The sequence below is a fragment of the Enhydra lutris genome, unplaced genomic scaffold, assembly GCF_002288905.1.
Source record: "Enhydra lutris kenyoni isolate GAN:26980312 unplaced genomic scaffold, ASM228890v2 scaffoldscaffold27, whole genome shotgun sequence".
NCBI classification, from domain to species: domain Eukaryota; kingdom Metazoa; phylum Chordata; class Mammalia; order Carnivora; family Mustelidae; genus Enhydra; species Enhydra lutris.
The window spans coordinates 23,850,421-23,864,987 of record NW_019154111.1 but is presented as its reverse complement, the minus strand read 5'-3'; the positions used below and the strand labels follow the sequence as shown (position 1 = coordinate 23,864,987).

At 38.7% G+C, this 14,567-nt stretch overlaps 1 protein-coding gene across 2 annotated transcripts; it reads left to right on the top strand.

The window, feature by feature from the left end:
• The first annotated feature begins 5,651 nt into the window (after nt 1-5,651).
• Nucleotides 5,652-13,780, top strand: LOC111151976 (caveolin 2). Of its 2 annotated transcripts, XM_022510229.1 has the most exons (3): nt 5,652-5,844; nt 6,169-6,356; nt 11,578-13,780. In XM_022510229.1, exons 1-3 carry the CDS (start codon nt 5,695-5,697, stop codon nt 11,726-11,728), a joined length of 489 nt encoding a protein of 162 aa, XP_022365937.1. In that variant the 5' UTR covers nt 5,652-5,694; the 3' UTR covers nt 11,729-13,780. The 2 variants fall into 2 exon arrangements, with proteins under 2 accessions (XP_022365937.1, XP_022365938.1); XM_022510230.1 differs by lacking the exon at nt 6,169-6,356 and having other exon boundaries at nt 5,695-5,844.
• The last annotated feature ends 787 nt before the right edge of the window (nt 13,781-14,567 follow it).

The window sequence follows — 14,567 nt, the reverse complement described above, 5'->3', positions numbered from 1 at the left end:
TATGATGTATTTAGTAGAGTAGCTTCTTTAAAATAAATAAATAAAGTAACTTCTTTAATATCTACCTTTAAATGCAGTCCTCTCACTGTTCTAAACAAGGAACCTAGAAGTTAAAAAGCAATTGGCAGACAGAGGGTCTGTCTGGGCTTCAGCAGCCCAGATAGAGTGGAAAAAGATAACTAAATTGCTTAATTTATTTTGTGCCTTTAAGTAGTATAAAAATCTGCCTTATAGTTTCGTGTAACCATAGAACAGAAATAGACAAATATTATTTCAGTAAACTCTGTAGAAACAAAATTCTTCCCACATATTTGTTGATAGAAAAATATAATCTAAAAATTCTCCTGCCCAACCCCATGGCAGCCTTCCAGTCTTCCATCTGTTCCGTGCAGTTGGATTCCCCTTGCTCTTGATTCCCAGATGACTCTCACGCTCATTAAAGGTCACCTCGCAGACACTAAAATGCTACTTTACAAGAATCAGGTAAAAGGTATTCTGTGTTTTTGTCTTTATTCTTATATTGGAAATATGCACTAATATGAAACAAAACAAAACAAAATTTCCATCCTTTTTTCTCTTGGCTAATGTAGATTAGCTATATTTTTAAATTGGCATTCACTCTAAATGAAAATGAAATAACATTTGTAAAAAGAATTATAGAGGAAAACAAAGTCTTCAAATTAAGCTAACTCTCTCTGTCTAAAATAAAACCCCAAATCAAGAAAACAACCTCTAGATCTGTTGTTTTAATAATCAGTAATCTTACTGTACACATTTCAGTTTGTATTTGGAAAACATGTAACTATTCATCTTTACAGAAATACGTTCCCATTTGAATATAGAGGAAGTTGTATTTATTAAGAGGTTAACTTGAAAGTTAGTGCTCACTAAAAGCTAATTAGCACCTATTTCATGTTCTAGAAAGATAAAATATCAAAGTCCTATGCACATGTCTTATTTATGTATACAGTATTCCAGAAATGAATAGGATACTCAAAAGATTAAACAGGAACATCCTTTACTTATGGAAAACAGGATAAAATAAATTTGAAATTAATTGCCATACATTGTTTTGAATAAGAACAGAATGATCTATCTCTCAGCTCTAATCAGGGATATAGACTTTTTAAGAGTGCACTTTTCCCTATGTCTAATAGTTAAGTATTTCCAAACAAAAGTTAATTCTGGAAATTCTTGTGTCTGAAGAGAGGTTTTTGGCCAGAGGAGGTACTATTTGAAACAGATTAAGTTGGCACTAATTACAAACAAATGACTATGTCTTAATACTAAACTAAAATTTCCCTGGTTTGCTGGTACAAGGCTAATATTACTCAGAATGTAGACATAAAGACAAGTGATAGGTAATAAAAATAAATTTAACAAGATTTCATTAAATGCCATACAACTACCTGGCACCACCCCACAAGTTATTGAATAACTTCATTCAATAACAAGTTATTGAATAACTTTAACAACAGGTATTTTTTTAATCTGTTCCTTTAAATTGTTTTGTGGGGGGCTGTCCTATGTATTGAGGAGGGGATAATCGGAGGGTGGGGATGGAGAGAGGAGAAGATGAAAAGATACACTGATGAAGAAGGTCTGGGGGACGGGAGCTAGGCCAGAAACAGTTTATGGGAAGGCCACTATCTACAGAGAGAATAGGTCGTACAGGACTCTGGAGGTCTTTCCAAATTTCTCAGGCTTAGTCTTTGCTGTTAGTAAGCAAACAGCAAACTTTGTTTGCAAAGTTACTGGTTAGAGATGCTTAAGCAATTGTCTGGCTATTCACTAACAGATCCATCGACTTTTCTGTTAAGGTCATATAAAACTTGAAAAGCTATCCAGTTGCTGAAGAGTCTCAAAAATTACTAAACCTGACCAGCTGAGGGAATCAAGAAGTCCCAATTTTCCATTTATCTAGCTATAATTACTAAAATCATTCTGGCCCATATGAGGGAGGAGCAGGAGTTTGCAAGGTAGACAGGGCTTGGCAGTTGCTTCTTGTTGGTCTCTAAATGAGGTGTAGGTATCCCTCAAATAATACCAGCATTGTATTGAAAATCTGTAACTAAACAACGATAAGGGGTTATTCTGAAAACTTAAGAGAGCAAACAAGTATCCTTAAGTTTAATTTCAAAAATCCCTGGAATTTCTGACAAATTGGTGTTATAGTTCTGAGATTTATCCTCATTGTGGGTTTGTAAACGGACAGCTGGAGCATAATTTTTCCTATTCACATGAAGAACTGTTTCAACAATGTCCTATCTAAGGGTTCTCAGCCTGGGAAAGGAGGGGAAAGATGATGTTGGCCCCCAAGGGACATTTGGCAATGTCTGGAAATGTTTTTGGTTGTCATAACTGGGGAGTGCTATTGGCAACTAGTGGACAGAGGGCAGAGATACTGCTAAACATCCAGCAAAGCACAAGACAGCTCCTCACAACAAAGAAGGAGCCAACCCGAAATGTCAATACTGTAGAGATTGAGAAAACCTGGTCTACTCCAAATGTTTTAAATATTATTAACTCATAATACTATATGGTATGTTTAAGGAGTCTTTATTATTTTCATCAGGAACCAATTTCACCACGACAGTTTGAAAACCAGACCTGCCCTAAAGTTATATGTAAGCTATACAGAAGGAAAAGATGACACCTTCGTGATTTGTGAGAGAAAGAAAGAAAGAGGGAGAAAGGGAGTGAGGGAGGGCGGGAGGGAGGAAAGAAAGGGAAAGGAAAGGAAGTAAAGGAAAGAAAGAGGGGGGAAATGGCTATTTTTATTCATAAAGGTATTCAGATACAATTTTCAATGAACCAGAAAAATTATCTTTCTCAGACAATACACTGGGAAAAGGAGCAAAATAATTATAAGCTGTCCTAGTCATAAAAACTAATCAATTATCAAGTTACTCATAAAAACTAATCAATTAAAAAGTCATTATTCCTTAAATATATTAATATGCCATCTGAAAATCAGCTCTCTTATCAGAAGCTATAACAGCTAGGAGAGGAGTATAACAGTATGTATTTATTATGAAATTTTTTAGTTCCCTTGGTTATAGGGCAATTAAAAAAAAAAATAAAGAAAGCTATGGAAGGAGTAACCCTGTGATCTGGGAGATACTAGAGTGTGCTCAGCCATTTAGCTCTAACCCACTTCCTGTCTTCTCCCTTTCCTGTTAGATTTCCCTCCCAGTTAGTAGGGACCATTTGCCTTGGTAATCACTGGTTTAAAGTCCTTGAGAACAGTAGCTAACATTTCCTAAGTATCTACTAATAAGATAAGCAAAATCATTTTTATAGCTCCTCTCAAAAAATCTTTGGTATTAAAATGATGAAATGAGCCAGAATTTCATCAACATAAGAACCTCACACAGATCAACCCATGGGGGAGGTGCTCAATAAAAATTTGATAGCAAATGGGTGAGTGAATCCTTCTTTTTTAAGCTCTATGGGAAATACAACAAACCTAGATGGGTTTCTTTTAGTTTAGGTTTCAGAGTAACTTTTTCATAAATACCTATCATTTTACAAATGAATTTATAATCTAAGTTGTCCCATTAAGACAATGTTAATTTCTTCTGCCTTTTGGCCTCCTGGCCCTTCTGCCTGAAAAATGAGTCAATTACTTTTGATAACTATTGCAAATGTCTTACTAATCCCACTGGCAATGTAAACGTGATCAGAGGACAAAGAAAGGAAAGAAGTTTAGCCAGATTTTCAGTCACTGCTTTAACTCACTCCAGCACTATGGGAATGACTTTCTTCTTCAGCAATATTTTAAGATCTGGGATTATTTTAAGGAAAATAAACTTTTACAAAATGCTATTTAGCTGTAAACGCATTTCTTTTCTGTTTCCTGGTAATCATTATTATGAATTTTATGAGGTATTAATGTCTTCTATTCTATTCACTATTTCACTTTGAAAAACGGTTTTTGGGCAACAACTCTAGGAGAGCCCCAAGACTCTCTAGAAGAGAATCAGTCTGTTCAGGTGAAAGGAGGAGGTAAAGAAGGATAGAAAAAGCAATAAGCAAAATGTCTAAGTCATCACTTTGGAATGACTAAACATAAATAAAATGGGGAAAGTAAAGTAAGAAAAGAAGAGAATAGGCAAGCAGGACCACCTGCTTGGTGGGGAGGTGCACGATGACAGGCATGAGAGTCAACCATGGGGTTACAACACTGCCATCCATTTAATTATTAGAAATACTGAGTTTTGGCTCCAAAATGTTTTTCCTATTCAGATCCTGCTCTTTGTATGTAATTTTTATTGTTTCAAAAGTCATCTTTTTTTTTTTTCTTTTTCAGAAAAAGCAATTCTTCAAATCCAGTTCACGTATGTTCCTACTGCGTCTCAGGCCCTGAGCAAGCAGCAGGCACTCCCAATTTCGCTTTTGGCAAATTTTCACTAAGTACTTTCCCTCCCCAAACATGTATCTAAGTCCACCAGACTTTTAAACCTTTATAAACATGCAAATCCCTCCCTTCTGAAAGCTTTTGAGTGAGCGCTCTGCAGTCTGGCTCTTCTCCTGCAGAGTGGCTTTATGGTAGGGGTCTGTTCACATGTTTGCTACAGGTAGTTGTGGCTGTGACTGCATCTTGCAGATAGATACCTGACATCTTGGAGATACCTGACATCTTTCAACAGGGCTTGATTCAAAGGCAAATCGAGAGTTTTAATTTAGAAAGGAAAAAAAGAGAGAGACCTCCTTTCTGCTCTGAGAGTGCAAACTCCTGGACAGGGAGCTCACCAAACTGACTATTTCCTCACCCTGCCTCCAGCAGGCTCCCACATCTGTGCGCGCTGAGATAGCTGAAGCGCTGACGTGTTTCCTGGATCCTCAAGCACTTGTGGGATTGCCTGGCAGTCAGGTATGTCCTAACTGTGTGTTAAGACCACATAAGAGTTTTACAGGAATTTAATTCTCAAGCGACAACTCTGTGAAGCAGGAACAATTGCTCCGATTCTTTAAGAAGACTTTTATGTATTTATTTGGGGGAGACGGGAGAGAGTGAGTGCACGAACAGGGGTTAGGGGCAGAGGGCGAAGCAGGCTCTCTGCTGAGCAGAACCCTGGGATCATGACCAGAGCCACCCAGGCGTTCCCAATTGCTCCCATTTTACACGGAGGTAGCTGAGGTCCCGAGCACACAAGTCAACGGTACAGCAGGGAGGTTAAGGCAAACGTTGTGATTCTATACCTGCGCCCCTAAACACCTAGCTGCGTCCCTGCACTAAGTCCATCATCCCTGGACAGCTCTTAAAAGTCTCTGTTCTAAGCATCAAGCGATAAGACCCAGGGGGCTCTACGGCTCCTCAGTGGTCCCGGGAATACGGGTCCTCGTCCCCAGGGCAGGCTTCGCCCGCCTGTGCAGGGCCGGAACGTGCCTGCTGGGATGATTCCCGACCGGGAGGCAGACGTGGAGCAGGCCGAAACGCTGCGGCGGGACTCTGGGAACCACCTCTCCGGCTGCGTCCTGTTCCCGCCCCTCAGCCGGGGCAGCGAGGCGGGGCTCGGCTCGGGTTGGGCCCCCACCAGGAGTGGTAGCCCGCGGCGGGAAGCAGCCGCCGCCCGGGCCGCGAGGGTAGAGGCGAGGCGGGGCGGAGCCGGGCGCGCCGGGAAGGGGAGGCAGCGCACGCCGGGTTGCAGCCGCCGCAGCCGCCGCCGCCGTCGCGCACTGAGCGCCGCGATGGGGCTGGAGACCGAGAAAGCAGACGTCCAGCTCTTCATGGACGACGATGCCTACAGCCGCCATAGCGGCGTCGACTACGCGGACCTGGATAAGTTCGCGGACTCGGCCTCCGATCGGGATCCCCACCGACTCAACTCGCATCTCAAGGTGAAGAAGCCTGGGGCGGGCCGTAACCTGGGCCCCGCCAAGGCTTGGGGGCACCGGTGCCCCCTTTACCCCTGCCCGGACCCCAACCCCCACCCTCGCCACTGGGTCAGCCCCGCCGGGTCCGGGACCCGGAATTCACATGCCTTGGGGCCGCCTGTGTAACTTGGAATTCTTAGCCAAATTCTTGTGTGCCCAACCTCACCCTAAGAGAAGGTAGGCGACCCAGCCAGCTCCTTCCTTCTCGCTTCTTCTATCCGAGCACTCCTGGTTCCCGGGGCTGCGGGTTGGGTGACAGTTGGGTGTTCCTGTGTTTTGCCTCTGCAGGTGGCCTTCGAGGATGTGATTGCAGAGCCGGTGTCTACACACTCCTTTGACAAAGTGTGGATTTGCAGCCATGCCCTCTTTGAAATCAGCAAATACGTGATCTACAAGTTCCTGACATTTTTCCTGGCTATCCCCATGGCCTTCGCTGCAGGAATTCTCTTTGCCATCCTCAGCTGTCTGCACATCTGGTGAGAAGGGCACACCGGGGTGGACCGACTTTCTGAAACATAGAAATGTTCTTTGCCACCTGCCCCCTGCACTCCCCTTCTCCCAAGGCCTGCTTGCAAGAAGAACACGCATCAGCTCGCCACAGTAGCAAGAAATGGGAGGCCTTGAAGGGCAGTGTGCTTTTTCGAGAATCATAGGTTGGGTTAGGAGTTTAAACAGAAGTAACGTCCCTCTGCCCTCTGCCCTCGGGTGTGATTTTCCTTCTGATGTTAATAAGGCCCCGCTGACTGTGGAGGTGGAGACCTGGAGGCCATGCTTCCTGCCACAGGCTGTTCTCTTATAGGACAAGTTAGGACTTGTGCCAGTGGTTCTGGGCTAGGCTCGTACTTTTATCATCACCATTTATTCAGTCACTACCTGTGCTTGGGCTAAAACAAAAGTGATCTCTGAGCAGAATGCCAGTGACAGTATAATTGAACAGGGGTATCAGGCCTGGTTAAGAAATGCTATGGAGGGGCTGCTCCAATCCTGACACTAGCAGATGGCAAGAATGTGACCCTGTGTGTGTGCAATTAAGGTGAGAGGCCCCCAGCAGAAATGAATGAAAAGTCAAGCTGCAGGATAATGAAATGAGAAGGCCTCCAAATTACTTTTTCACCTATGAGACAACATAGGGAGTGGCATCAACTTAAAGGGAAATAAGTATGAAACCTCCTGGGCATTAATAGGATGTTTTGAGTAACTTTATTCACACTCAAAGTGCATCATAAAACTTTGGAGAACATTTTAAGCATTAAAAATTTTTAAAGGAAAATGTTACATTGTTTTAAAAGCTATCCACCTTGTCTTGAGGGAAAGAACATTCTGATCATCCCCTGTATTGCAACAGTTGTCAAGATTGTGCTTTAGGGCAGTCCTGGCAAAATGTATAATCCTAAATGCCTCCATGTCTGTCTTAGTCACTTCTTATGGTATTGCCACACCCTAACCCATGTTGTGTTCATTGTTAGAAGTTACAGAATTATTCTCAATTCCCCTTTACCTTGTAAATCAATTCAATTTCTTTTAGTTACTTAGCTAATTAGCTCAACCCGATAAATTTATTGAGTGCTTAGTTTGTGCTGGGCACTGGTCCAAGGATGAGTAAAATGTAGAATCTGCCTTCAGTTTATTCAGCATATCAGGGTAGCAGGGTAAGTACAGAAGTAGAGGCTGAGGAAAACTCTGTTAAGTCTATTAAGGAAGAGGGAGGCACTAGGAAGCCTTCATAGAGAAAAAGGAATCTAAAAAATCTCTTGGGGCGCCTGGGTGGCTCAGTGGGTTAAGCCGCTGCCTTCGGCTCAGGTCATGATCTCAGGATCCTGGAATCAAGCCCCGCATCGGGCTCTCTGCTCAGCAGGAAGCCTGCCTCCTCCTCTCTCTGCCTGCCTCTCTGCCTGCTTGTGATCTCTCTCTGTCAGATAAATAAATAAAATCTTAAAAATCTCTTAAAGGATAAATAAAAATTCTGGGTACCTGTGTGGCTCAGTTGGTTAAGTGACCAACTTGATTTCAGCTCAGGCCATGATCTCAGGGTCAAGAGATCAAACCTTGCATCAGCCTTGGCACTCAGCAAGGAGTCTGCTTGAGGATTCTTTCTCTCCCTCTTCCTTTGTCCTTTCCCTGGCTCGTAGGCTGTCTCTCAAAAATAAATAAATAAATCTTTTTAAAAAAAGATAAATAAAAATTCACCAAATAAGTAAAGGACAACACCAATTTAATTTGGTCACTAAAAGGTGCCTCCTTAGCGCAGTAGGCAGCGCGTCAGTCTCATAATTTGGTCACTAAAGATGGAAACAACTAAAATATATTGAAAGTGTCAAAAGACTGTTGGAGGAATGAAAATCTTTGCCTTTATACATAAGCAAATTCACTAAGGCCAGATGTATAGTTTGCTTATAATCTGACATTATTAGCACATGGATTTTTTTAAAAGAGGTGCAAGCCAGCATATAAAATTTTGGATTCCTAATTAACCAAAACCAATCGTGTAACCTCTTTCAAAAATGTGAAAAACTGAGTGACCACATAGTATGTTGTGAAATGTTGGCTGTTAAGCTTTGGAAATACAGAGTGCTGCATTTATAATCAACAAAGCTGGACTTCCTAAAGCACTAGCTGAGGAATTAAAGACAAAATGGTTTTCATTTACTAAATGGTAGAAAGATACAAGTAAAGCTACAATTACCCAATGATGCTTCTCTTAACCTGGGTCGCCTGAAAACAGAAGATGTTTTTTGTGTGCAGTGCTTCCAATAGTGAATCATCAAACCATTTCTTTTTCAGACACATAAAATGTATTTAACCTCAGCTTGTTTTTCAAATTACATTCATGTGGGTCATTAATGTTTAACAATCATCCATTCATCATCAGGCAGCTGTGATTGCAAGTAGAGGAGTTACTTCAAACAAAAAAATGCTTAAAAGTTAGTGTGTATCTTGATAAAATAGATTTATCATTAATGGATTACATTCCCTTGACATGATAAGACCAGATCAAGGAGAGGCCCTATAAAAAAACAAACCTATTTGAGTAAACCTTTCTTCCCCATTGTTTCACTTCCCCTTCTTTCCTTTTTTTTTTTTTTCCCCTTTTGGCAGGAAGTAGGGGTTGTTATTACCAAGAATTTTAGAACCAAAGCTATGAAACTATGCAGTAATAGATATTCAACCCACATCACATCATTACAATGGATCTGATTTTAGATTCCTTAAACAAACAAACAACAACAAAACATCCAGAACTCAGTCTGGTGATGTTGGATCCTAGGTCAGAAGTACAGGTCATGAGGGACCAGTGGGTTGTTTTGCTACCATACCACATTCAGACTGAGATAACCACCATTTGGGAACAGCAGATTATTGGTCATGAGGGGATTATATCAAAGAAATGTGTCTGGAGCACCCTTACCTTTTGTGTTTGTTGGGATGCAATTCAAATAGATAGTCCTACTTCTAGAAATATAGTAGTAGCAATTTCACTTCTAGAAGAAATTTTTATACAGCGAATTGCTATGACAATGAAACTATATGACACTATAGTTAATACAAAGCTAAGTAAAAGTCTCTGTCCCAAGGGCTTTGTCCAGTGGAGGAATGTATAATCTTACAAATTATAAGATTTCTTTAAGAAGTGCCTGGGGGCTAAGTGGGTTAAGTGCCTGCCTTCAGCTCAGGTCATGATCCAGGAATCCCTGGACCAAGTTCTGCATCAGGCTCCCTGCTCAGCGGGGAGTCTGCTTCCCCCTCTTGTGCTCCTTTTCTGTCTCCTTTTCTCTTGCCCTTTCTCTCTCTCTCAAATAAATATATAAAACCTTAAAAAAAAAAAAGAAGAAGCATTTGAATCATGGATCCTCTGACCCACAGTGAGAGAACAACAACTTAAAGAAAATAAAATGAGTTTACCACATCCTATCAACTGAACTCTCACATGTAAGCAGCCACACTTAGCTGCACTGGAAAGTCCACTTTTGTCCTGTGCTTCATTCCCTTTTAGGATATAGAAATCTAAGAAATTATGAGATAGAAAATGTCTCAACCTATGGAAGAGTGGAAAGTATATTATATTCCCAGTGAAGTAGATTTGGTTAGGAAGCTTTCTGATTTAAACTTTAGTCTTAGAGTACATCACTTTGAGATCATTTTCTTTATACTATATACTCTGACTTCAAATTGTTCTACTTACAAATGATGATATCATATATACATTATAATGACAGCATCATATAGGCATTTCAAGGGTGCATAGTAAGTGTTAATCCTTATAGCCAATCTTACGAACTCTGGTTCTACTTTCATTTGTAGTGATATGCCCAAGGCCACATATCAAGTGAGAAACATAATGTGATAAGAAATCAGAAGCTGTCATCATTCGGGTTTCTATTCAGCTATTTAGCTTTGAAACACCTAGTAATTAATTTTCTTTAAAAATTTCTTTAAGTCTTTAGTACTTGGAACAAAATATGAGATAGATATAAATGTGTACACATCTAGGAATATTCAGTATTCTGAAAATATCTCAATCAGACAGTTTCCTGATCTTCCCTTCACTGTTAGCTAAGTACAACAGACCGTTATTTAAGTCACATTTTAATAGCAAATCAAGAAAATCAACCTTACTTCCTTGTGCCCATCCAGATAATAATAAAAACCCCATTGAGGCTACCAACAATTCCTGAGAATTCAAAGATACTTCTGTGCTCAAATAGCACTACTACAACAGAGAGCATTATACAGAGGATTATACAGAAAATCAGCCTGAGGAATATGAAGATTTGCAGTTATCTTACAAAAAGACATAAGGAAAAAATAATTTCAGGATAGTTTAGGTTGTTTTGTTTTGTTTTGTTTAAGAGTTCTGACATAATTCAGGGTTCTTTTAACTCTACCACACAGTTCTTTTCAGTGTATGTAAATACCATGAAAGATTAGTAATATTAAGCATGACAATGCTAAATTCACTTCCCCCCAAACCTTTAATAAAGGTCAAGATTGTCCTCACTTAAACAGCTTATACTCTAGGGGCATCCGGGTGGCTCAGTTGGTTAAGCGTCTGCCTTCAGCTCAGCTTATGATCTCAGGGCCCTGGGATCGAGCCCTGCATGGGGCTCCCTGCTCACTGGGAGTCTGCTTTTCCCTCTCCCTCTGCCCCTCCCCCACTCATGCTCTGAAATAAAATCCTTAAAAAGGGGGAGAGGGGCTTTTATTCAAGTAGGAAAGACAGAAGTATAGCCATGTATTTATGATACCCTTTGGTAAATTTAAGGATTAAGAAATTTAGTACTATAGCACAAAAAAGGAGTGTCCAACCCAGCCTGGCCCAAGGGGTGGAAGTGGAATGAGGCAATAGGAAAAGGCTACCATCAAGTAGAACTCCAGGGAATTTTGAATAAGCAGGTTAATGTTTAGGGGCAGAGACCAGGTAGGTCCATTTACCGTTTTGTTTATTTTTTTGTTTTACTGTTTCAGATAGCATGCCATCTATATAAAGAATACTGGTGTTATCATCTATATGCCTGTTTATTTTTTTAAGCAACATATCTCTGTGCATCTTATCACTATGTGGATCACTATTTATTTGTTTCAGATGTTCAGATTTAGGTGAATTAGGCCATTATTATATCTTTTCATGTATGTACAAGAGCCACTGGCCTTATTTGGCTACACCAATAATCCTTACACAAATCTCTTCTTCCATTCTAGGATTATAATGCCTTTTGTAAAGACCTGCCTAATGGTCCTGCCTTCGGTGCAGACAATATGGAAGACTATAACAGATGTTGTCATTGCCCCATTGTGTACAAGTGTAGGACGCAGCTTCTCTTCTATCAGCTTGCAACTGAGTCACGACTAAACACTTGGACCCCAGGTCTGGGGATTTGGATACTGTAATACTTCTTGACTGTCATAATGTAAAAGCACTACTGTTCTGTTCTAAGTGTTCCCAACTGTTCTAATTAAGAAAATTTTTAAGATTGGGCAACCACATGTAGAAATGTTTATTGGCAGATCTTTTCAAATAATGCTTTTCTAATTAATAGTCAAGGATTTAATATATAACTTTAGAGCCAGAATTATACAGTAGGTTGGCAACACTTAAAGACAGTTTTTACTTTAGTACAAAAGTATACATTTTATAATGATGAATTTATAAAGATCAAGAGACATTTCTCGAACACTTTAATTTTTTTGCACAACTGCCTGTAAAAATATGGAATTTCTTATTTTTTTACTCTGAAAGTAATACTTTTAAAATTACCTTTGCAGATAAAGTCCTGGGAATACTTACAGAAAAAAAATACAAAGATCCTAGAAATTATAGTAACAAAAGCATGCAGTGGTGATAGGAGCTATGAAATATAATAGGACAAATAAATGTGAAAATAGATTCATGAACATGTGTACCTTTAAATAAGATATTGTTAACCTACAGATCTATTTAATAAGATGTTTCATTTTACTGTATATTTTGTACTTAATGTAAATTTTGCTCTAATCAGATTGCTTTTAAGTACTTTTATTGTACTTGTTATCTTTTTGAACTAATATATAGAATGGTAAATGTCTCTTTCATGGGGTACTTCTTGGTGAGATTGCACTGTCTTGATAATGTAAGCACATATATCTTGTTTGGGAATAGAATGTAAAAGAGCAATATACAAGGCTTTTCTAACTTTTCCAGGCAAAATCCTAAAATGTTTTATGACTGAACTTTCCTGGCTGTGACCTTAAAAATAATCCAAATCTAATTGGTATTTCATCTGGGAGATGCTTTCTCTCTTATAGTTAGAAATTAAACTTGCATTCTGCATTCCTGTTAATGTCTCACTTTACCTTCAAGTAATACTGGTGCTAATTAATAACATTTTACATAAAGGCTATTTCTGACATTCAAGTACTATTTCAACTACAGTGATTCGTGGAGATACACTAATAGGAAAGTTGTCAATTTGTTGGGCCCATGCTATTTAGCTACATAATATATGTAAGAGACTAACAGATACAGACTTTCATGATGTAGTCTGATACGGGATTTGTTACACAGTATAAAATTATTCTTACCACTTTTGAGTTGTAGAGTCCTATTTCAATGTTATGAGTCACTGTTATTTTAAAAATCTCATTATTCCAAAATGATAGGCATATACAAAAGATGTCTATGATGTAAGTGGTTACTATAATTTACATATCTTAAGTGTATAAATGCTCAAATTTTAAGAATTATTATCAGAACCTGAATTAACATTCCTTTAAGTATCTATCTTCGTAGATGAAGGATGATTTAACTGGAATACTCTTGGGGGCCAGAGTAAACAAATGATTAAACTATGAAATTCCTATCCTTTTGAAGATAACTACAAAAGAGATTTCAAAATTGCCACTAGGACATTGTAGCATTCTTAGAAAAGATTCTCATGATCATTACCTTAAAACATTACCATTCATTTGACTACATAGATTTTATTATGTTACTTAAAAAGATCAATCTCATTACTTTATAGTTATACTATAAACTATACAACTATATAGTTGTATTTAAAGTGTTTTTTAAAATATGTGGATATGCTGATTGACAAAAGTATTTGATTAATAAAATATGCATTTAAATAAGTTATAAGTTTAAATAAAAAATATCTTTTCAAATAGCTGTTGATAAGTTTTAAAGCCAAAATATATAGCAAACCTTTTAACTTTTAACAAGTGAGATGTATGATTTCCTTATTTCTGAATTGCATTGATTATTCACCAAAATGAATTTTTATTGAGATTTACCATGAACTATTTTATTTCAAAGACTGAAATTTTGTACCAAGTGGATCCAGGTTTCATATGCAAATATGTTGGTTCTTTTATTTGGGGGTGGGGCAAATAGATGATGAGTATCTATAATAAACTTTCTAAAAACCCATAAAATGTGCTCATTGTTTTTATTACATTAGATATGAAATTGATCAATAAAGAACCTTTTTAAACCTTGTTAAAAACCCATAAGAGAAAAAATACATGAGTTACTGCTCATTCAGGGATGTACTTATGAAAAATTATGGGATTGGTAATTTAATTATTTCTTTTCCCAGCACTTAAACAGGTTCCCTGTAAATTTTTCTATCATTTGATGAATAGTATACACAATGAATTGCTCACAAGCCCATCATACTTCATCTTCCTCATGAAATGAAAGTCTCTTGCTAATTCTAAATAAACTGATATTTCTGTTTTCAATTTTTTAAATAAGAAAGTAAAACAATATAAATCACATGTACTTGGATACTGGTACCACGAAGCCAGACTAGAGTCCAAAATTATTTTTGGAAAGTAAGTATGTGATGAGTAGTTGCTGATATTGGCATGGATTTTCCCATCAGCTAATCTGGAAAAATGAACAGCCCCTAATAATAAAGCAGGTGTTTGGCTTTCTAAAATGCTTTTTATAGTTTTGAAGAACTTAAAAATCTCCTCTTTTCAAATAGTCATCCACATCCCATTGATTTACTTAGATGTCTTTCCTGGGAAGCTGTTAGAGTTCAGTGAAAAGGGCCCTGCCCTCCTGATTAGGCATCTGGATTCCAGTCTCAGATCTGCCATTACTGAGGTGTGTCACCTGCAAGGGGTTTAATCTCAGGGTCTCAGTTTTCTTACCCCTTTAATGAAAGAATTGAACTAAAGGATCTCAGGAGCTTGCCATTTAACTG